Source organism: Dasypus novemcinctus, chromosome 5 (assembly GCF_030445035.2).
Source record: "Dasypus novemcinctus isolate mDasNov1 chromosome 5, mDasNov1.1.hap2, whole genome shotgun sequence".
Taxonomy (NCBI): Eukaryota; Metazoa; Chordata; class Mammalia; order Cingulata; family Dasypodidae; genus Dasypus; species Dasypus novemcinctus.
This window is the reverse complement of record NC_080677.1, coordinates 123,172,262-123,197,130: the sequence shown is the minus strand read 5'-3', so window position 1 is coordinate 123,197,130 and position 24,869 is coordinate 123,172,262. Positions and strand designations below refer to the sequence as shown.

At 37.6% G+C, this 24,869-nt stretch overlaps 1 protein-coding gene across 1 annotated transcript in view; it reads right to left on the bottom strand.

Moving 5' to 3' along the window:
* Window positions 1–24,869, bottom strand: part of PIP (prolactin induced protein) — a 40,612-nt gene that overhangs the window by 4,943 nt on the left and 10,800 nt on the right. The window contains exons 2-3 of the mRNA XM_004474152.5: window positions 3,529–3,682; window positions 1,009–1,114 (exon numbers count right to left, since the gene is read on the bottom strand). Of these exons, the coding sequence (XP_004474209.3) occupies window positions 1,009–1,114; window positions 3,529–3,682 (260 nt within the window). The remainder of the gene's footprint in view (window positions 1–1,008; window positions 1,115–3,528; window positions 3,683–24,869) is intronic.

Genomic DNA, 24,869 nt, shown 5'->3' with positions numbered 1-24,869 from the left:
AAAACCCCAGTGAGATCCCACTTCATGCCTACTAGACTGGCTATTATTTAAAAATGCAGAAAATAACAAGTGTTGGTGAGAATGCAGAGAAATTGGGACCCTTGTACACTATCAGTGGAAACATAAAATGGTACAGCCACTGTGGAAAAAAGTTTAATGATTTCTCAGAAAGTTATTTATAAAATCACTGTATGATCTGGCAATTCCACTTCTAGGTATACACCCAAAAGAATTGAAAACAGATATCTGAACAGATATTTGCACATGTTCATGGCAACATTATTCACAATAGCCAAAAGGTAGAAGAAACCCAATCATCCAGCCACAGAATCTGCATTTTAATAAGATTCCTAGGTGATTGTTATATGTATATTAACGTTTGAGAAGCTATGACCTAATTTAGAGGTTGCATCTCTCTTAGACAACTGCTAAACTGGTGAAGAGAGGAGGAGAGTATGGATTCTTTATCAAAGAGGGGAAGCTGGAACAAAAGTTGCCTTCTGGTAATTCAGAGCAAAAGAGGAGGGATCCGGAGACATGAAAACAGGCTCTGCTCAGGACTTACTGAGGAGGAGGAATCATAATCTGAATATGTTCATCAACTTAGCTCTTTTCTTATAGAAAAGGGGGGATAGAGATTTTCCTTCTGTCCCCCTCAACCAGTCATGCCCCAGAACTGGTAACAGTTCTCCCTGAGCTCTCACAATTTTTTTCTATTTTCCCTTTTGTTGTGCCTTTCTCATTTTCTATTCCTTCTTTCTTTCTTTCTCAACCTCCCTTGACCTCTCTAGACCACAGTTTCTTTATGTAGAAATGAGAATAGTCATCCAGCCCCACTACCACTTGTTACTGAGGGTCAAGTGGAATACCATGTGTGAATTTCCTTTATTAATTTTGATTATCTTATTGAATATAAAATACAATAATTAGGTGAGGGATTAATTTTTTTACATTCATAATTACAGTGTTGGATTTTTCTTGAGTTCTCTTCCCTAGGCCTCTACTTACCACCATGCATTCTTTCAAATTAGTTGAAATTTTAAGAGTCACAGGGAACTCCTCATTTGCTCTTGCTGAATCCTGCACCTGCAAGTCCAATATTATCACCTCCTGGCTGGTTAAAGGAAGAGAGAACCAGGGCACAGGGATTAGATCAAGTTACAAGAAAGAACAGGCACAATGAATGGGTCAGAGGGAGCAGGGAAGGTGCAAGGGAGGGAGATGACAGGGATTAGATCTATTACTGAGTGCCAGAATACCTGGGAATTTTTGCTTGCTGATTGGTTTGGTTGTTTTGTACTCATTTAGTTTTATTTAATAAAGCAGCTTGGACACTTTTATTTAAAATGGAACATATTCTTTCCCTCCAGTGATGAAAAATTAAGTATAAAAGAAGAATGAAAGTACAATACCACATGGAATTTCCTAATAAAATGCTATTCCCTTGGCTAAAATGTAATCCCCAAAGAGTAAGGACTTTATCTGGGTCATACAGGTTATGCTCCTGAAGCTTGAAACTGTGCCTGGAAGGTGCTAAATAAATATTTGTTGAATATGTAAATAAGTGAATAAATGAATGCCACCCTTACTGTCATATTTTAATTATTGTAAAATATTTGTAGAAATTGTATAAGTTCATACCTAACCTTGGTCCACCAATACTATTTCCCTAGAAGCTGCTTTTAAATTCTTTGAATTCAAATTCTCCCCCACTGCAGATGCTATCTCAGGATCTTAACTCTAAATTGAAACAGAGCTACTATATTTTCTGCATTCCGGTAATGCTTAGAGTTGAACATGTGGCAGATTCTCAATAAAATACTTGGAAATTGACCAAACTCCTTAGCCTTAGTATAAGTTTGTCCTGTCACTCTAACATATAAGCAGTATAACAATTGTGCATTGTTTTTACCTGATTGTTTTTTAATTCTGGCATGTATGACTGAAACTCCTGGAAACTGTGTTTTCTTTTTCATCACTAATCTAAATCTTTTCAAAGTTCCTTTAGATTAAACATTTTCATGGAAAGGGACAGATAATAAATATTTTAGCCTTATGGAAAACAAAACAAAACAGAAAACCCCTATAGATTCTGCTGATTGTACCCTGAGAGGAAGAGTGCCAGGCATCATTAAGAGGAGACTTCATATCACCAGTAAATATCCCAATGCATTGGAGGAGTGTGTAGAACCATCTTTGGAGATCCTACCCCTTGGTTCCTGAATGGGGCCTAGGAATTTGTAATTATTTAGCTCTGAAGGAGATCTGGACACATGTTTCAGAACTTTTCCTATAGATACCTCTCTGGATTCAAGCCACACACCATAATCTGATAGAAAAAAGGAAATGGAAGCAAAGAGAACGGTCAAATATTCTTTTTCAGTAAATGAGAACTGGGTTCAGAGCCAGAAGAGCTACTTTCTTTTCCCCAGAATCTCTTGGACAAGCCTTTGTTTGTGGAGGGGCAGGAGGGAATTCATTTCCTTAGTTCACGATGCTCGGCCCATCATGCTTCCCATCCCCATTTTCCTATGGCTAAGTGTCTTCAAAATCCCTTCCAATTTATGAATTGGTAAAAAGACTAGTTTAGCTAGGACTAACCAGACCAGAACTGAGGGGTTATCTGGGTTTTAGTGCAATAATCAGGAAAATCCTGGGCAAACTGATTTGTCACTCTAATTAGCATAGTTTCCTTCAACAATTTACTACTGACCCTCAAGGTGAAGTGGAAGGGCATCTGAATCTGAGCCATCTGACAACCTGTGTCCATAATAACAGCTTGTCAAAAACTCTGGACAGTTTCCTCCAACGTAGTATACTTGTTGCCAAAATCACAATCCAGAAATCCAGCATTTGAGAACTTGCTCCTGTTGAGAAAACTCTAGATTTTCTGAATGTCCCTTCTCCCCAGACCTCTGGTCCTATTTCCTACTTCATTTTATTTGCCCCAACTTTCCTGCTTCTTTCAAACAATTGCCCCCCTGACTTGCCTTTGAACCTGTGTTCCCAGCTCCCAGTGTGGTGGAGGTGCAAGTGGTCCTCACATTCATCTTTAGGCTTCAGAATAGGTGGAACAACTAAGCTGTTGGGCTAGTTCAAACCTGGACTGTGGGGCTGTGACTGGGGTTATGATCCTTCTATGATTCCTGCCAAAGCTGCCCACAGATTGGTTGGGATTCAAGATCTACCAAACCTCTTCTAGAGAGTAAGGTGTGAGAAGGTGTTCAGATTATGAATAGGATGTGAACTGGAGATGAAGACTAATTACTAATTACAGCCTATATACACACTGGGAACCTTATTCCTCCAGGCAACTTAGAAGCATCCAGTGGAAATGTGAGGGGAACTGGTGGGCTTCCTAAGAAGAGAGGAGTGCAGTCTGGCATGGCATCCCATTGAGAGCTCCTGTGGCAAGGGCTCTGAGAAGTTGAAAAGGCATTAAGAGAAACCTGGGTTTCCAGGCTAGAGGATGACCCTCCTGCCTGCCCCACTGAGGGTTATAGTAGGGAGGAGAAAGGTGTGGCTCACGTGTCTTCCTGAGCTTTGCTGGTCCCCAGCAGCAGGCAGAGAACCAGGAGCAAGGTGGCAGGGATGGTCCTGAAGAGGTCCTGGAAAGAACACATGCTGGAGAAGGCAGAACGTGAAGTCCTAGAGAAGTAGGGTCCCAGGTGCCGAGTACGCTCTTTATAAGCAAAGAAAGGAAATAAGAATGCTGCCAGGCAGGTCCATGTGGTCAGTCACCCAATCACTCTCCCCACTTGTGATCTTTCCTTATTGAGACAAGGTTTGTTTTTCTATGGAAAATGTCAACATTCAGGGAGAGTGTTAGAACCAGGGAGAGGAGTCATTTTATTACTATCAGAGTTTCTCTGAGTTCCCAGGACCCCAAGAGATACACCAGCCCTTCCACAGCTTTTAAAAAAATGGCTTCATTTCCCATAACATTATTAGGCCTATGTGCTTCCCTAATTTCAATCACTGATCCCTGGGGGTTTGGAGGCAGAGAACTAAGCTGTGGTGGCAAATTTCTGATCACAGCTTTAGGGAACATTGGCTTTATCCCCTTGCAGTAAGTTAAAGAGGAGATGACATTTGAAGAATTTCTTTGGGGCACTAGGATGTTCAGGGCTTCTCTAGGGGCCACCACCAATCATGCTGGTGGGAGAAAGAGGGAAGTGCTGGGTGCTCTGGCAGACTGAGAAGGGAAGCCTCAAGACCAGTGACATGAAGATGTTTGTGGTTGCTGAATCCTTCTTAAATTCAGGGTGTACTGGTAATAGCCCACCAACCTCCAAGATCCCCAGCTGTTCCAAAATCCTCATTGTAAACAAATAATTTTAGACAATTCCTATAAACAGCTGGCCTCCCCAAATCAGATTTCTTGGCATCAAGGAGTCTGCTTATTCCCCGATTACTATGGCAATTTCCCCAACTTGTCTCAAGAATAAGCTTCATGAGAAGGTTCATGATGGGAAGGAACAGACCTCAAATTGTGTCCAGGGAGGGGATGGGTATGGGAGTAGACTCACTCTTGCTGACACTGATATTGTGATATTTTTCTATATTCAGTTAAATCTGTTATTTGATTCATGACTTATGTGACATTGTGGAATTTGTTCATATCCTTTGCATGACAGATGGCAGCTTGGAAGATCTTCCATGACATGAGTGCGAAGATCAGAGCTCTAAGAGTTACCTATGCATATTGCCATAGGCAGGATTAAGAAATAAAGTAAAGCCTCAATGAGTAGTCTGGTTTCCAAACATATCGTTCTGAATTGCTATGCCAGTTTATTCTACTCCTACACTTCTTTCCTCATTCTTTGGAAATGCACATCATTCATGTCATTCCCCACTTATAACTTTGAGCATTATTGTGCTTTCTTCTCTGTTTCAGTTTCATACCCTTGAGAACAATGTTTTCAACTTTGCTCTGGTCACCATCACCTGCCTTCCTGAACACTGTTCTCACATTTTAATTTTCTTTACCCCTGGCCCAATTACTTAGTTGAATATTTTCCACCAGAGGGGCATGATAGCTGAGATGAATAAAGGAGCAAGACAAAAATATCTAGGAGGTGTCTCCATGGGAAAATCCAGGAAGGAGTCTTTGCTGCAGTTTAGACCCCTCTAAAGGCATGCTCTTGCATTGAGGACATACCCTCTTGTGCTCTGAGAGGGGCAGAAAATGGGGTGGGAGAAACTATTGAAATGGAGAGGTTGTTTTCCTATAGACCAGCAAAGACTGCAATTCCCAGAATCTTCAATGTACATGGCATATCTTAAGTACTGAGCAGACCGTTGCTGGAGTTTGGGAAGGGATAATAAACATTGAACCTAAAAAGGTTGGACTTTATATTGATTGAAAACATATTTGCTCTCTTGGGGTAAAATCAGGTTCTAAATCCTTAAGATAGCAAGAATTCCAATTGGGAACAGCAGATGGCACGTTGTGTTGAAAATTCTTTTTTTTTTTTTTTAAAGATTTATTTATTTATTTAGTTTCCCCACCTCCCCCGGTTGTCTGTTCTCTGTGTCTAGTTGTTGGGTCTTGTTTCTTTGTCCGCTTCTGTTGTCGTCAGCGGCACGGGAAGTGTGGGCGGCGCCATTCCTGGGCAGGCTGCACTTTTCTTTCGCGCTGGGCGGCTCTCCTTACGGGCGCACTCCTTGCGCGTGGGGCTCCCCTACTCGGGGGACACCCCTGCGTGGCAGGGCACTCCTTGGGCGCATCAGCACTGCGCGTGGGCCAGCTCCACACGGGTCAAGGAGTGCCGGGTTTGAACCGCGGACCTCCCATGTGGTAGACAGACGCCCTAACCACTGGGCCAAGTCCGTTTCCCTTGAAAATTCTTAATACTGCTGTGGTGGAGATGCATGGTGTATTAGTATCTCTTCAATGGGCAGTAAATAAAGTACTGGGGATTTAAGACAAATTATTACCTAATAAACATAATTTTGTATGACACTAAAATTGATATTTATCTATGTGTTAGGTTAAAAATTTATTTTTTTAAGTTGATGGTCACATATTGGTCAAGAATATCATGGAAAATGATGGCTGCAGAATAATGTAACATGGTGAGAATATCTTAAGGACCAGTAGGAATGACCATAATTTCTGTATTCTACCCTTTCACTCTATTTTCTATACTTCATCATAGGGCTCCTGGGTATTTAGACTGATTTAAATGTTTACTGACTGTGATCAAATAATTTTGACTTAAACTGCAAGGATTATTTACTCTGGAAAATGATCTGGCTTGAAAGCCAATAAGTTCCAAACCTCAAGCAATAAATAATTGCAACATAGTTTTAATTCCCTTAACTGCTACCCAAACCACATTAAAAAAATTTGGCTAGAGATGAACAGTCAGAATTCTTATGAATACTGCAGCAAGGTGTTTTCTTGTATATTTTCACTGGGTTTAACTCAAAATCAGTGAGGAGGCAAAGTCACCATGCAAAAATTCCATGTACCCTAAGTTTGACACTAGGTGTTAGTAACTTTGGGACTGAATATACCTGAAAATGTCAATATTTCAGAGACATGGTAGACTGTAAATAGACGTCACAGTTTTGTAGTTGAATGTGGGAATGTTTTCAGGATGCATTTACGACAAAAATTTAAGGATAATGGCATCTGGTTCTAAAGTTATCATTCAGAATATCAGTCTAGCATATGGCTCCGGCTAGGGAAAAACAGGCCCAAATGATCATATTTTAAATAAGTCTGGTAGTTTTAAGAAACCAAAGAAAGATTGGTAAATTCAGATAATAAATATCACAGTTTACAGAAAAGAATGTGTGCAGACAAAGGGAGAAATTTAAGGGTTAAGGAGAAGTTTGCCACAGGCTAAATTTGCAAAGGGCAAGCAAAGCCTGTCAGAGTTTATGAAAGAGAAGATAAGGAGAGACAAACAGAAGCCAACAGTTGTTTAGCTCATTATGTGTGAGAGATACAGTTCCTATGCAGATAAATACATAGCCCAGGTTACACAACCAGGAACCGATGGAGTCAACTTTGCAATCACATTTTGCAGAACCTGAAAATTTTGAAATACTGGGGATCCTCTTTCAGATACAGAATGACAATTTACAAATACAAAATATCAATAAGGGAACTTGGAAGAGGCCTCTGCAAATGAGGAGAATTAGGTTTATATGTCATTAACTTAAAGGCAAAGCACCTTGGAATGGAGTTTGAACCCAGGCAGTCTGACTCTAGAACCTGAGTTTTTAACCATTATGTGGTTTAGAAAAAGGGGCCTCAGTGGGGCATGTCCAAAGACCAGCAGAAAGTCCCAAATAAGGTAAAGGCAAGGTCACCACTAAGGATACATTTTGTCTTCTATGGTTTGCCATTCTAGAGTTTTCCCAAAGGTGATATGAATACTCTCAGCATTTATCTTTTCATCTATTCATTCTTCTACCCATCACTTCAAATAATTCATTCTACAAATATTGATTGAACACCTCCAATTACAGAAAGGTTTTAAGTGACGGGCATACAGAGATGAATGACAGAATTTAGTAGGGGAGAATATTACAAATATAATAGGCAAGGATCAGGATTATAATAGATTTTGTTTATTGATAACTATTAAGTATTTTGAAAGGGTAACCTAAATGAAGCTGGTCAGCCTTGGGACCTGTTTCTGTCCAATCACACATTTGAAAAATCATGTCAGAAACCATGTCTAAAAACAAAATAGAAATCTGATATCAAAGTTCTGAATAATACCATAGATATTTGCATAGTCATTCTTTTAGGAACGTGCAGAAGATTTACACATTGTATAGCAACTTTATAAATATATTCTTTGATGTCTTCCTTGATCCTAAAGTTTTTCTCTTAATGATAGCTCCTGGAAATTGTACCTTGCTTTTCTCATCAGTTTGGGACATTCACTAGTCTGATGCTTCCCCATTCTTATCACTTTTATATCCTAGAATTATTGTGTATAGTTATAGCTTCCTTTAACAACAAAAACAAGAAATAGTTGTCTAACAAATACTTAGAGTGTGCTTACTATAAGTCAGGCCCTATTCTAAGTGCTTAACATATATTAACTCTTTTTTCCCCAAAACAATCAAATGAACTGAGTATTATCATTGTTTTATGAATGGAGAAGTTGAATCCCAAAGAGATAAAGTAATTTGCTCAAGATTACAAATTTAGTAACTTGATTAGTTAAAAATCAAGCAGTCTAGGGAAGTGGACTTGGCCCAGTGGTTAGTCTACCACATGGGAGGTCCGCGGTTCAAACCCTGGGCCTCCTTGACCCATGTGGATCCGGCCCACGCACAGTGCTGATGCGCACAAGGAGTGCCCTGCCACACAGGGGTGTCCCCGTGTAGGGGAGCCCCATGCGCAAGGAGGGCACCCTGTAAGTAGAGCCGCCTAGCACGTAAGAAATTTCAGCCTGCCCGGGAATGGCGCCGCACACACGGAGAGCTGACGCAGCAAGATGATGTAACAAAAAGAGACACAGATTCCCATGCCGCTGACAACAGCAGAAGCGAGCAAAGAGAACATGCAGCAAATGGACACAGAGAACAGACAACCGGGGTGAGGGTGGTGGTGGGGGGGGAAGGGGAGAGAAATAAATAAAATAAATCTTAAAAAAAAAAAAGTAAGCAGTCTGATACCAGAGCCTATGTTCTTAAGCACATTGTTATACAGTCTCTTGATGTAATTAACATCTTATAGTTGAGTAAAGGAAACTCATAGAGGCTTAATAACTTATTCAAGTCATGCAGTCAACATAACAAAAGTGTTATTCAAAAGCAGACTTGTGAATCCAGAGTCGGCACTCGCAATGATTGTTTTATATTGCCTCCTAATGAATAAAAGCACAAATAGTTTAGGACTTGCATGAAGGGCATTTAACTCAGACTGAGGATGTAATGAATTATTTATCAGAGGAAGTAACATCTGAGTTGAGTTCTGAAGTGTTGTAATATAAACTGAAACCAGTCTGAGATAAGCAAGATTGCGTGTGCTTGTGTGTGAGTATTAGAAACAGTCGTGTGCCAGCTACCTAAATTGATTAATTATGATATCTCAGTGGCTGAACACAATAGACGTTTATCTGTTAGCTCATGTAAAATCTGTCAGATGTGAGAGAGAAGTGGGAGTATGGCTGCTGTTAGAAAATCTGTTTCTTCTTTAGTGTGGTTTCAGAAGTCATTTTGAGTATTGATAAGAGGTAAGCAAAAGGTGAAAAAGGGCAGGCAGATTATGCAGGAGTGGTTTTTGGCTCAGGTTTGGAAGTGGCTTACATCATTCATCCTGCATCCCAGGGGTCACATGTTAGTCATATGGCCACACCAAACTGCAAGGGAAATTGTGGACTAGTTGTGTGCCTAGGAGGGAAGAAGACTGGGGTTGGTGAAATTGCTGTGTTCTATGGTATGTGCATCCTCAATATCAGTAAATAATACTAAATATTTTTTCAAAGTTGTTGTGCCTATTGAAGCTACCAGCAGGCTGTGAGAGCTCTCATTGCTCTACACTCCCACTGATATTTGATATTGCCAGTCCTTTTAATATTGACTATCATAATGGATGTGTAGTAGAAATCATTACTGTTCTACTTTGAGGTTTTCTGATTATTAATGATATAGAGCATTTTGATGCTTTCTGGTTATTGTATGTTCTCTTTTGTGAGACGCCTGTTCAAGACCCTTGCCCATTTTCAATAGGTTTGTTTAACATTTTCTACTGATTATAGGATTTATTTAAGTATTCTGGGCATGAGCCCTTTTATAGATTACTTCTTCTACTTTGTATAATGACTTTCACTCTCATAAAGATGTCTCTTGGTGAACAGAAGTTTTTAATTTTAATGCTTACATTTATTAGTTTTCCTTTATGGTTAATGTTTTTTTCTATTAAAGTTCATGAAAATATTTGTTTTTATTATTTCCCAGAAGATTTTGTTCTTTAGACATTTAAATCTATAATCCACCTATAGATTGATTTTTTTCCATATGAGTATTTAATTATCTTTCCACTGATGTTGAAATAAAATTTTTTACCCACTGCTTTACAATGTCAATGTTGTGAACCAAATGCCCATATTTTGTTCATTATGTCAATTCCATACTTTATTAATGACCATAATTTATAATAAAAATGTCTCATGACATTTGGTACAGTAATGCCTTCAAATTGGCTCTTCTTTTCCAAGATTCTCTTATCTTGCCTTTATTCTGTTTTTAAAAAAGTTAGTGTTTATTTATTTATTTTTTAAGATTTATTCTATTTTTATTCCCCACCCCCCCTTGTCTGTACTCTTGTGTCCATTCGCTGTGTGTTCTTCTGTGTCTGCTTGCATTCTTGGCAGTACTGGGAATTTGTGTGTCTTTTTTGTTGCATCATCTTGCTGCATCAGCTCTCCGTGTGTGCAGCACCACTCCTGGGCAGGTTGCGCTTTCCACACAGGGTGGTTCTCCTTGTAGGGTGCACTCCTTGCGCATGGGTCTCTCATAGGCAGGGGACACTCCTGCATGGCATAGCACTCCTTGTGCATGGCAGCACTGTGCTTCGGCCAGCTCACCACATGGGCCAGGAGGCCCTGAGTTTGAACCCTGGACCTCCCATATGGGAGGTGGATGCTCTATCAGTTGAGCCATGATCGCTTCCCTTGCCTTTTTTCTTGACCCTTGGCATTTCATGTATATTTAAAAATTGACAGGTAAAGTTCGGTAAAAAATGTTAGGATTATTATTGGGATTACATTGACTATGAATCAGTGTTGGGAATTAACATTTTTATAAGATCGAATTTTTAACTCATGAATATGGTATCTTGTTTCATTTACTTAGACCTTCTTTAATTTATCTCAATAGAATATGATAGTTTTCTGTAGAAAATCTTTTGTTAGATTTATTCTCATGTACTTGACATTCAATACCACTCTAGATTGAATGGTTTAAAATATGTTCAGTTCTAGTAGTTTGTTATTGGTATATAAAAGTACAGTTGGCTTGTAAATCGATTATATGCCCAGAAAATTTCCAGACAATTAGTACTTTTCATAAATTCTCATTGATTGTTTTGGATTTTCTATGCAATTATACCTATGGATGTAACTTTTTTTTCCATTCCAATCCTTATACTTTTTTTTTTAAAGATTTATTTATTTATTCCCCCCACCCCCTTCCCCTACTCCTGCCCTGCTGTTTTTGCTCTCTGTATTGTCTTCTTTTCTCATTTTCTCTTCTCTAGGATTCACTGGTATTTGATCCTGGAGACCCCTGATGTGGAGAGAGGTTTCTGCTCAGTTGTGCCACCGCAGTTCCTGGTTTCTGCTGTGCTTCACCTTGACTCTCCCCTTGTCTCTCTCTTGTTTTGTTGATGATGCATCATCATCTTGCTACGTGACTCCCTTGCATGGGCACTGGCTCACCATGTGGGCACTCTCGTGCGTACTCGTGTAGACACTTTTTCACCAGGAGGCCCCAGGAATCGAACCCAGGTCCTCCCATATGGTAGGCAGAAGCTCTATCACTTGAGCTACATCCACTTCCCAAATCGTTACACTTTTATATCTTTTCTTAGCTTACTGTACCACTTGGAATCTCCAGTACAAGGCTGACTAGAAGACACAATAATGAGCATCCTTGTAGTATTTCTGGTTACAAAGAGAAAGTTGTTAATAATTCAATATTACATTTAATACTTGTAGAATGTTTTCGTAGCTTTTCTTAATAAGATTAAAGAAGTTTTCTCTTATTACAAGTTATGGTAGGCGGAACAGTTGACTCACAAGGAAGTCCATGTTCTAATGCCTAAAATCCATGAATATATTACTTAACATGGCAAAAGGGACTTTGCAATGTGATTAAGGTTAAGGATCTTGAGACAGGAAGATTATCTTGGATTTTCCAGGTGGGCCCAATCTAATCACAAGCATCCGTAAAATTTGAGATTGTTGTTATTCTTAAAATACTTGGAGGACTTGCTGGGAAAGCAGACTGGGTGTTTTCATTGTGGGGTTTTAAAATATAGGCATAACGTCTTTAACAGTTGTTGAATTTTCCAGACTTTTTATTTCTTCTCTTACTTTTGTTAAGCTGTACCTTCAAGTTACTTGTCTATCTACTTATTATTTTAATTGGCATAATGTTTTCCATAATATTCCAATTATTTTGTTCAATGACAATAAGATCTATAATTATGTTCTACAGTAATTATCAATATTATTAGTCTTTTCAAAAACCCAACTTTTGGCTTTGTGGATTTTCTTTTGTTTATGCCCTAATTTTTATGGTTCTGAGGTTTTTTTAAATTTATACTAGATTTTTTAAATTACAAAAGTTGTGAGTTTATAAAACAGTCATGCATAATGTGCAGAATTCCTGTACATCACCCCTCCCCCAACATTTTGCACTGTTGTGGAACATTTGTTACAGATTATGAGAGAACATCATCAAAATATTACTACAAAATTGGTCCCTAGCTTATATTTGGTATATTTTTTCCATACACCCCTATTTTTAACACCATGTATTAGTATTGTACCTTTGTTATAGCTCATGAGAGAATGCTTCAATATTTATATTGTTAACCACAGTCCATCATCCACCACATGGCTCACTGTGTTAACAGTCCCATGTCTTGTACAATCCATCCAAAGTGTATACTCAGTTGCTTTCACTTTTATCTGAGTTGTATAGTCATCACCTCAGTAAATTTTTGGATGTTTTCCTTAGTCCAAATGAAAAAATCCCATACCTTCCTATTATTGACCCTTAGCATTGATACAGTACCTTCTTAGACACTGACACAAGAACATTACAATATTGCTGTTAATTATAGTCCATAAATTACATTAATTGTATTTGTCCTATGCATCACTATTTTCGCACCACCTTGTGGTAGTGACGTACATTTGTCATAGTTTATAGAAAAACATTGTTGTATTTGTGCTGTTAACCACAATCCTGATCCACTACCAGGTTCACTATGTTATTTAGTCCCTAGATTTTTCTTTAGTGTTCTTTCAGTTGACATTTACATCTCTCTAGACAACCCCTTTTAGCCGCAATCCTATTTATAAACCAGCCATGTTAGTTATACTTACTGTAGTGGGTTATCATCAGCTCTACCCAATTTCACACTTTTACAGTTAAATTAATTAAAAATTCTGCATACAATATGCATCAGTATCCCTTCTCAGTCCTCATCCTATCTCCTGATAACCTGTGCTCTAGATTTTAACTCCATGTGGTTATTCTTCATATTTAGTTTGTGTTAGTGAGACTATACAATATTTGCCCTTTTGTGTCTGGCTTATTTCACTCAGCATAATGTCCTCAAGCTTCATCCATGTTGTCATATGTGTCCCAATTTCATTTCTTCATCCAGAAGCCATAGTATTTCATTGTATGTATATGCTTTATTTTTATAATTTATTTCTTACAAATATCTTTTTGTTTAATTTTCTCTTCTTTTTTCTAACTTCTTTGGAAAGATTATTAATTAATTTTCAGCATCTTCATTTTGTAATGTATATTTAAAAATCTATACATGTGCCTCAAAGTAGAATTTCAGTTGCATCACACAAGTTGACATGTTGAATTTTAATCATTTTACTTAAAATAATTTCTAACTTACACTTGATTTCTTCCTAAATCTGTCTTATTTAGTTGGATTTCTTATAAACAAAAATATTGGATTTTTAAAATTTATTGATTTAGCTTATTTGTATTCAGTTTGGAGGATATTGTCCGTGTGGTACCTAGAATAATGATCCCCCAAGATGTCCATGTCTTAATCCCTGGAACTTGCAAATATGTTGCCTTAGATGGCAAAAGGTACTTTGCAGATGTCATTATGAGATAGAGACTCCTAGATTATCCAGGAGAGCCTAATATAAATGAAAGTGTACTTGTAAGGGAAAGAGTGAGGCAGGAGAGCAGGAGTGAAAGAAGCAGATGCAGTGAAAGAAACCGAGGTCAGAGTGGTGTGAGGAAAGGGCCACGAGCTAAAGAATGCACGTGGATCCTAGAAGCTAGAAAAACTAAGGAAACATATTCTCCCCTGAAACATCTAGAATGAATACAACACTGTTGACACCTTGATTTTAAGACTTCTGATCTCTAGAAATGTAAGCTGGTAAATTTGTGCCATTTTATGCCCCTGAGTTTGTTGCTGTTATATCAGCAATAGGAAACTAATATACTCTGCATAATTTCAGTTATCAATCCACATTGAAATCTGCTTTTTATCAGTTTCTGTGAAATTCTGTGTGTGCTAGAAAATAATGTGTATTTTTAAGTACCATGTTTTATAAACATCTTTTTGCCCAAGTTTGAATAATTGTCAAGAAATAGCCTCTGTTCATAATGAATTTTTATTTTTTCCCATAAATTACTGAGAATCATGTGATGAAATCTTTATATAAGTAGATTGTAATTTTCCTATTTCTACTTACTCTGTAAAATTTTGATTTATGTATTTTGAGCCTGTGTTATTAGGTGTATATAAATTCAAGATTTTTATATTTTCCTGTTGAACTCAACTTTTTGGTCAATAATAGGTTTCTCTTTTTACCCTAGTAATTTATTTTTTACTTATAGTCTATTCTGGAGACTCCTGGGAAGATGACGTCAAAATAGGTTTTGGATCACAAAAGGGTCACTACTGTGCAGGGAGGATCACAGGTGTGGGGTATTCGTGATAGGGGGATGCATGGGGAGAGGTTCATCTGGGGCATGCCTCTAAGGCATATGAATATGTTCAAGTGTTCATGGGGCATTGTCTTGGTGGGTGGAGACGCACACAATAGCCGACAGAATATTGAATTCCCATCATGGGAGTTCTGCTACATTCTCTAATAGGATGGGAAGAATCCCCACAGTACAAGGGCAGGGCCTAGTGAAGGAAGACAGACCATTATGCCAGGCCCTTGATATTGATGATTGCACTTAGGAACCTTTCCTTGTAAAATTGAAACTTAGCCTAGTATTATATGTTGCCTAAAAGTTACCTCCCGAAAGCCTCCTTGTTGTTCAAATGTGGCCTCTTTCTAAGCCAAACTTAGCATATAAATGTACTACCTTCCCCCTGGTATGGGACATTACTCCTGTGGCTGAGCTTCCTTGGCACTGAGGGATTTCTACCAAGCACCAACTAGCAATGCACCTAGAAAAAGACTTTGGCAATAAGTGGGGAATGATAAATACAAATGAGTTCTTATTGTTAACATATTTCAAAGTGAGTTGGGAGGTCACTCCAGGGTTACTCTTATGCATGTCCCAGCAGGATATCACTGACTGCCACAGTAAACAATGCCTCAAATAGCAGGACTTCTGAGGGCTCTAGAGACATCCAGGTGGCCAGCTCAGGAATTCAGCCCACCGTCAGTGGGACTTACTTTGGAATTTATGCTCCCCAGTGTAACAGAGTTAGACTCATTTGTAGTTTCCCTACACATGGCTCTTCTGCCCCTTGAATTCGTATCTATAATTAGCATTATACTTGTTAAATATATGCTCAGAGACTTAAATCTTGCTCAGTCCATATACCAGTTGAGCCCTGAATCTCAGCAGAGTTGTAACACCTACTCTCCAGTTCATTGGACTCACACAGGACTAACTAACAAGGAGATGACGATGGACAATGCTTATCCCAAGAAACAGAGAATGTATGCAATTACAAGCAAGATATTTCCATCCATCTGCCCCATGGGATTTAAGCCCCTCTTCAATTAGAAACAGAGTGGGCATCATCATACCCAAATCCTCAAGATTGGGAATCAACGATGGACTAAAGTAGACATTATTATTCTATTATAGACTTATTATTATTTTAGTAATGGAAGAACTTTTATTTTTGATACAAAGGCAGTAGCCACCAGAGGTTCTGAGGGGAGGGATAGGGAATAATTGTTATAATATGGGGGCATTTTTGAGACATTGGAATTGTCCTGCATGACATTGCAATGATGGATACAGGCCATTATATGTTTTGTCATAACCTACAAAATTGTGTGGGACAGAGTGTAAACTATAATGTAAACTGTAGTCCATGGTTAGAAGCAGTGCTTCAATATGTGTTCATCAATTGTAACAAATGTACCACACTAATGAAGGATGTTGTTAATGTGGGAAAGTGTGGGAGTGGGAGGGAGTGGGGCATAAGGGAATCCTCTATATTTTTTATGTAACATTTATGTAATTTAAAATGCCTTTAAAGATTAATAAAAATAAAGTCTATTCTGTTCAAAATTAGTATAGAGAAATCAGCTTTATTTGGATAATTATTATCTGTTTAGTTCTTTTTCATGCTTTTATTTTCATTCTTTTCATTTTCTTAGGTTTTAGGTGTATCTTCTATAACAGCATATAGTTAGGTTTTGGAATTTCTATATCATCTGAATAAATTAATATTTTAATTTAAGCATAAATCCATTTACATTTGATGTAGTCATTGATATATTTGGCTAAATAATTTATATTTTTCTAACTTCCTTCATGTTCCCTTTTCTATCCTCTCTTGCCCACTTATGGATTGGTAAGACCTTTTATCATTCAGTTTTCCTTCTATATTAGATTTGATTTTATATAGTCTATTTAGTTTTTAGTGATTATCCTAGAAATTTTAATATGCACATTTAACATGACAGTCTAACAGTCTAATATTAAATATTGTATCAAGTCTCTTCCTGATAGTTCAGAAACGGAGGCATTTTATTTCCTTTTACCCTTATTCCTGACTTTGTATGCCATTGTTGCTGTGTATTTTAATTCTTCCTTCATATTTTTAAATAAAAATTTCTGTAAACATTTTTATTGAGGCATAACATAGGTAAAATCCTCAGTTTTTAAGTAGAACTCAGTTATTTTTTATGAATAAATACCCCTCTAAAACCACCACCCAGATTAAGGTATATGTTATGACTCATACACTGAAAGGCTTTCTGTGTCCCCTTCCAGTCAAACCCTCTCAATATTAAGCCACCATTCTAATTTCTATTATCAAAAACTGGTTTTTTTTTCTGTGTTGAACTTCATATGAATAGAATCATATAAGAATGCTGGTTTTTTGGCTTCCTTCTGTTAACATGTCTGCAGGATTTACCAATGTTGTTGCACTTACTAGTAATTAAATCTTTTGATTGTTGTATAATATTCCATTACCTAAATATACCATTATTTATTTTTCCATTCTACTGTTGATGGACATTTGGGTTGTTTTCAATTTTTGCCAATTTGAATAAAATTGAATTTTATTACAAATATTCACACATTTATTTTGGGGATGTATTAGTCAGTTCTGCCAGAATCACACATTATGCAAAGTCTCACAATAAAAACCATAGGCTGAGAAGTGGTTGTGGCTCAAGCAATTGGACACCTCCCTCCCACATGGCAGGTCCTAGGTTCAGTTCCCAGTGCTTCCCAAAAAGAAGAGGAGCACACAACAAACACACACAGAGAGCAGACAGCGAGCGCAAACAATGAAGGGGGGGGGGAGAAATAAAATAAGTCTTTAAAAAAAAACATAAGTCTTACAGGAAAATAAGGGTTATAGATATAACCCTTGTAAACATGATCGGTGCTTGATAGAGAAATCTAACAAAAACAATAGCACAGTTTTACACATGTTAAATGGTTAAGAAGTACATAAACATTACAATAAATATGATACTTGACCTTGAAAAAAGAAGGGAAGTTTGCTTTCCAAAGAGCTGCAGCTTGTGAGTTACTGTGAAGTGGTAGAAGAAGGGTTCTCTGAAATCAGATGGATGTGGCTACAGGGGTTAATGGTGTGGTTTAGTATTACCACTGAACATCACATTTAAACAATATTTCACAACTGTAAAACCTGGAGTCCTGGAGCATGTTTTGTTTTTGTTTTTATGACTTTGAGGTGTAGTTCCTTTGAGGCTTTATAATTGATATGTTTCTTCAAAATGGAAAGTTTGTAAAATTTCAATCTTTTAAAATTTATTGAGACCTGTCTTGTGACCTAACATATGGTTGCTCCTGGAGAATGATCCATGAACACTTGAGAATAGTTTATATCCTGTTGTTTTGGGGTGTAATGCTCTACAAATGTCTGTTAGGTTTAGTTCATTTATCATATTATGCAAACTCTCTATTTATCCTCTGCCCAGATGTTCTATCCAATGATGAGAGTGGTATACTGAAATCTCCAACTATTATTGTAGAAACGTCTATTTCTCCCTTCAGTTTTACCAGTGGGTGCCTCATGTATCTTGGGGCACCCAGGTTAGGTGCATAAATATTTATTATAGTTATTTCTTCTTGGTGAATTTCTCCTTTTATTAATATATAATGGCATTTTTTCCTCTTATAACAGTTTTACACCTTACATCTATCTTGTCCAATATTAGTATCACTACTCCAGATCTTTTAGTTACTATTTTCAAAATGGAAAATTTGATTCAATGTGTAGCCCTCTTTTTCAATTAATTTTGGTAATTTTTTCTGGAAGTCTCTTTGGCATTCTCATCTGTACTCTGGCCTGCTAGCTGAAATACATAAGAAATTGTAGTGGTATGTAAAACCACTAAGCCAGTCAGTAGAAACACTCAAAAGAGCCATGATTTCCATTTATGGTTGTTGTATATAATTAGTACTGTCTCTTTTGCACTCTTGGCATTTTGAACAAGGATACTTAAACATGTTTGGGATGTTTTGTGGATTCTTACATGGGTGGATTCAATTGGATATAGTTTCTGCTTCACCTTGTGTTTCTTGCAGGTGAAACCATGCATAAGCAAATGTTAAATTCTCATTTTGCTTAGATTATTCCCTAATAAATCAGTCATGTTGGAGCAAGTTTGAGTTCTCAAAACAAGTGAGAATTGCCTGCATCAGGGAGTGGAATTGATTGGGCAATAAAGCATCCAGTTGTTAAGCTGTAGCTACTGCCAGAAAAATTTTCTAATTTTCATGCCACCAGCAATGTGTATAAGAGGTCCAGTTGCTCTATATCTTCACAAATACTTCATCCTGTAAGTTATTTTTTCCTTAGCCACTCTGGAATATATATAGGTGAATCTCAGTTTTGTTTTTATTTTTATTTATCCAGACTAATGATAATGAGGTCATTTTCATATGTTTATTGCCCATTTTTAAACCTTGAATTGTGAAATACCTAAATAAGTCTTTTTCATTTTTTATTGAGTTGCCTTTTCCTTATAATTTTGTAGGAGTTTTGGGAATGAATTCTTTGTTTGATGTGTGTATTGTAAATAATTTTACCACCATTTTTCATTTTTACATATTACATAAATAAACTGATACATTTAGACCCCAGGTCCAGATGGCTTCACTAGATAATTCTCTCAAAATTTAAGAAGAATAACATAAATCTTATACAAACACTTTTACAGAATTAAAACAGTGAAAATACTTGCAAATCAATTTTATGATATGAGCTTTATCTTGATTCTAAAACGTGAGGACTTACAAGAAGGGTAAAATACATGCCAAAATTTCCCCATAAACATAGATGTGGATATCATCAAAATATCCCCCAAAATGAATCTATGCTATATAAAAAGGATATATCACAAACATGTTGAGTTTATTTCAAGAATGCAATATTAGTTTAACAATCATTTAAAAATAATTTCTTATATTAAGAAAATAAAGAGAAAAATATAAACATCTTAATGCATAAAAGGCATTTTATAAAATTTAACATCTGCTTGTCATAAAAATGTCTCAGGAACTAAGAATAAAATTGAACTTTCTTAAATATATAGAAAATATATAATAATGATGTATAGCAAACACTAAATTTAATGAATTATTGAAAGATCCCCCCAATTCATAAACAAGATAAGAATGTTTACTCTTACCATTTCTATTGTGTTGGAGGTCCTAGCCAGTGTAAAAAGGGGAAGAAAAAGAAATAGTAGATATTGGAATTTGAAATGAAGATGTAAAGTTGTCATTATTCATACGTAACATGATTGTGTACATAGAAAATACAAAATCTATAAATAGCAAGTTAAAATACAAACAGTATATAAGAATAATTGTATTTTTTGTACTAGCAAAAATTACATGAAATTTATAAATCAGCAACAAACAAGCTAATCCAAAAATTTTTGCTTGTTGTCTGCTCATTGTGTCTGCTCATTATCTCTGCTCATTGTCTATCTTCTTTTGGAGGCATAGGAAGCAAAACCCAGGACTTCCCATGTGGGAGGCGGGTACTCAAGTGCTCCAGCCACACCTGCTCCCTGCTCGTGTGTCTGCTTGTGCTTCAGCATGTTATGTCAGCTCACTAAGTCAGCTCATCTTCTTTAGGAGGCACTGGGAACTGAACCTGGGACCTCCCATGTGGAAGGCAGGCACCCAATTGCTTGAGCCACATCTACTCACCCTGCCAAAGTTTACATATAAATGCAAACAGCCAAGAATCATGAAAAATATATTGAAAAATAAGTCTCATGACTTACATCGTCTGATATCAAGACTTACAATAATGCCTGAAAGTAAAACAAAATCATATTGGTGCTGGTATAGCTATACAAATAGAATAAAATTATGTTATATATAAATAGATCCTCACACACCAACCTAGATTACAACAAAGGCACTATTAGATGTAAAATGGTGTAACCACTGTGGAAAACCATTTGGCAGTTCCTCAGAAAGTTAAACATAGAACTACCATATGATTTGACAATTACACAACTAGGTATATACCCAAAAGAACTGAAGTCAGAGTCTTTGATATTTTATACCAATGTTCGTCATAGCTATTCACAATAGCCATAGGTGGAAGCAACCCAAGTGCCATCCACAGATGAATGGATAAACAAAATGCGATATACACATACAAAGGAACGTTATTCAGGGGTGTAAAGAAGTGAAGTGCTGGTACATGTTACAACATGGATGAACTTGAAGACATCATGTTGAGTGAACTAAGTCAGACATAAAAGGACAAATATTCGATGACTTTTCTTATATGAAATACTTAGAATAAAATACATTCATGGAGACAGAAAGAGGAATAGTGGTTACTAGGAGTGTAGTAGGGAAATAGGGAGTAATTGCTAAATGAACATGAGTTTTGTTTTGGAATAATGAAAATAGAATGGAAATAGATACTGGTGAAAATTACACAGTATTTCAATGTACTTAACATCAAAGAATTGTCCACTTAAAATGGTTAACATGGGAAGCGGATTTGGCCCAATGGATAGGGCATCCACCTACCACATGGGAGGTCCAGGGTTCAAACCCAGGGCCTCCTGACCCATGTGATGAGCTGGCCCATGTGCAGCGCTGATGCATGCAAGGAGTGCCGTGCCATGCAGGTGTGTCCCCTGTGTAGGGAAAGCCCCATGTGCAAGGAGTGCACCCCGTAAGGAGAGCCACCCAGTGCGAAAAAAGTGCAGCCTGCCCAGGAATGGCACCACACACGTGGAGAGCTGATGCAGCAAGATGATGCAACAGAAAGAGATACAGATTCCGTGTGCCACGGACAAGAATAAAAGTGGACACAGAAGAACACACAGCGAATGGACACAGAGAGCAGACAACTTGGGGGGGGGGGGCGGAGAGAAATAAATAAAAAATAAATCTTTAAAAATATAAGGGGGGTTGTTATGTATTTTCACCAAAACTGAAAGTAAACAAATTATTAGGAAAAAAAAAAGACTCAAGGTGAAATAATGGGCCACAAGTCAAATCTAGCCAAGCTCTTAACCTGCCTTGTCCTGAATGGCCTTGTAGTTGCTCTGCCCACATTTCCCACCTGTCTCGCCTCTGCTCCCCTGGTCTTGCCCAGTGGAGTTTTCCTGTCCAGATCACCAGATCTTTGCACACTTAGCTCCTTTCTCTTGGATGCCTTTTTCATCTCTGTCCTCAGAACTCCCACTTTTCCTTCAAGAGTTTACTTACATATAATTTCCTCTGTAATCTCTGATCCCCAAGTATCATTCCCAGTGTCTGACACCACGTTCTAAGCTTTTCTGTCAGCCTTTCTCCTCTAGGGCTGATGTTATTGTCCATAAGTCAGCAGTCACCCTTTGCAGACTGTAAGCTCTCTGAAGGCAGGAATTTGTGCTTATTCATCTATATATTCTCAGCCTATGGGACAGAATATGTATGTGTTCAGTGTATATTAAATAAAGCATAAACTATACTATAAAAATGCAGTATGCAATGATTGGTCTTTTTAATAAGAGGTGCTGGATCAACTGGCCATCCATGTTAAAAAAAAAAAAAAGTACCTTACTCCTCTCTCTCTACACACACACACACATGCACTCTTTTTCTCACATACAAATAAATTCCAATATATTTCTGACCAAGATGGCATAACAAGGACTAAATTAACTCTCTGCCCTACCCCCAATGAAACAACAAAAAAAACCTGGGCAAAGTGTAAGAAAAGACATTTCTCAATACTTTGGGTATCAGACAATGAAGGACGGTGGTTACTGAGAGATGAAACACAAGTAAGATAAACTATCATGGCCCCTGGAGAGACTTTCAAGAGTTTGGCACAGGACGGTTGAATCTATGCAGTGCCAGGAAATCCCCTGATTCGAAGAGATGGACCTGGGAAACAGAGGTTAAGCCAGGGATCAAGGAAGACAACAAAGAAGAGAGAGCTGCATAGAGTTCCTGTAGCAGTTTGATATAGTTATATTCATTCCAAAAGGAAATATTGGATTATGTTTGTAAACTGATCTTTTCCTCTGGGCATATTAAATTATATTGGATTCATAGGTTTACTTGATTAAGTAATTATATAAACCTCTTGTGCCAGTAGGGCATTGAGTCCCCACCCTTTGGTGGGTGGGGACTCACAGATAAAAGGCATGGCAAAGGACAGAGTTGAGGGGTTTTGATGTTGGATTTTTGCTGTTGGAGTTTGATGCTGAAGCCTTAAGCTGGAGCCCTGGGAAGTAAGCTCACAAAGGAAAGAGAATAAAGTCCCAGAGAGGAACCCTGAGCCAGGAGAAGAACACAGAGGAACAGAGACAGCTCCTTAGACACAGCAGAAGCCCCGGGAGAGAGATAGAACCATTTATCTGGTAGTCTACAGCTGGTCTTGTTGAGAGAGGCAAAGCCTAGAGTGTCTCATAGTCTACAGCTGACCTCATGGAGAAAATAGAGGACCTGAGCCCTGAAAGAAGCAAGACCTTGGAAGGGAGGAACCCAGGAAGCCTGAATCCTCGCAGATGTCGGCAGCCATCTTGTATTTCCAACACTTGAAAATAAACTTTGGTGAGGAAAGTAAATTATGCTTTATAGCCTGGTATCTATAAACTCCTACTCCAAATAAATACCCTTTATAAAAAACCAACCAATTTCTAGTGTTCTGTGTCAGCACCCCTTTGGCTGACTAATACAGTTCCCTTGAATGTTCATTAAGAATTGTTCAGAGACTAGATCAGAACGGATTGGTGCATGCTTGTGAGGAAACAACTTGAGGCCAGGTAAAGAACCACCCCCAAAATGGGAAGGAGTCACACATGAATTCAGTGCCTGTGCCCACCAGTCAGAGTGAAAACCTCATAATTCTTGGGTCAACAATGTATTGCTTATACTTTTCAAACTCTCTTTTTTGATATCTTTCTTATTATTTCCTAACTAAGTTCCATGGAGGGTAAAGATATATACTCCACGGGATTTAAGTGCTTTGACTTAAATTTGTAGAGATTAACTTTTTTAAAAAAAGATTTATTTATTCTTATTCCTTCACTGTACATTCTTCTGTGTATGCTTGTCTTACCTTCTCTTTAAGAGGCTCCGGGAACCAATTCTGGGACCTTCTGACATGGGAGAGAGGCACTCAATCTCTCCAGCCACCTCATCTCCCTGGTTTGTTGTGTCTCTCCCTGTCTCTCCTCTGTGTCTCTTATTGTTGTGTCATCTTGTTGTACCAGCTCTCCACACTGCATGGGCCAGGTTGCTCTTTTTTTTTCACCAGGAGACCCTGGGAATTGAACCTGAGACCCTCCATATAGTAGACGGGAGCCCAATTGCTTGAGCCACATCCTCTTCCTTGGAGATTCACTTTTTGGTTAACATATTGGCTACTTTGTAAAAGTTCCATTTATACTTAAGTAGAATGCTTATTCCGTATTTATTAAGTATAGTATTCTATATGACAATTAGGCCAAAATCGTTCTTTTTGGTATTCATATTGAGTATATCCTTTTATCCTATCAGTTACATGAAAGAGTTGTTCTTAAGCCTAATATTATGAACTTGGATTTTCCTATTTTTCTTCATTCCTTAGCTTTTTCTTTTTTCCCCCCTTTTTCCTTTATATATTTTAAGACTCTGAATTTAGGGTGCATAAATTTTAGGTTTGTTATATCTTCTCATTTAGATTTACATTTCATCAGTTCTGTTGCTTCTCTAAATGCCTACTTTGATTGATATTAATACAGTTATACTAACTTTCTTTTAGTTAATGTTTGCTTGTATATTTTTGTAGCATTTTAAATGTACACTTTTCTATATTCTTATGCACAAAGTTTTTCTGTTGGTTCAGCATGTATCTGTTTAAAATATACTTAGAATTAAAATATATGATAACAGTAGCTCAAAAATCAGGAGTTGGTGAAAAGATTTAAAGTGTTCTAAGTACTTTCATAATGTGGGAGTTGTTATTAGCATGAGTAAACTTTTAAAAAAAGATTTATTTATTTTTATCATTGTTTGTGCTCGCTCTCTGCTCTCTGTGTTCATTGACTGCTCTCTGCTGGGTCTCCTCTTCTTCATTTTTTAAAGGAGGCACTGGGAACTGCTCCTGGGACCTCCCATGTAGGAGGGAGGTGTACAATTACCTGAGCCACCCCTGCTCCCTACTTGTTTTGTCTCTTATTGTGTCTCCTCATTGCATC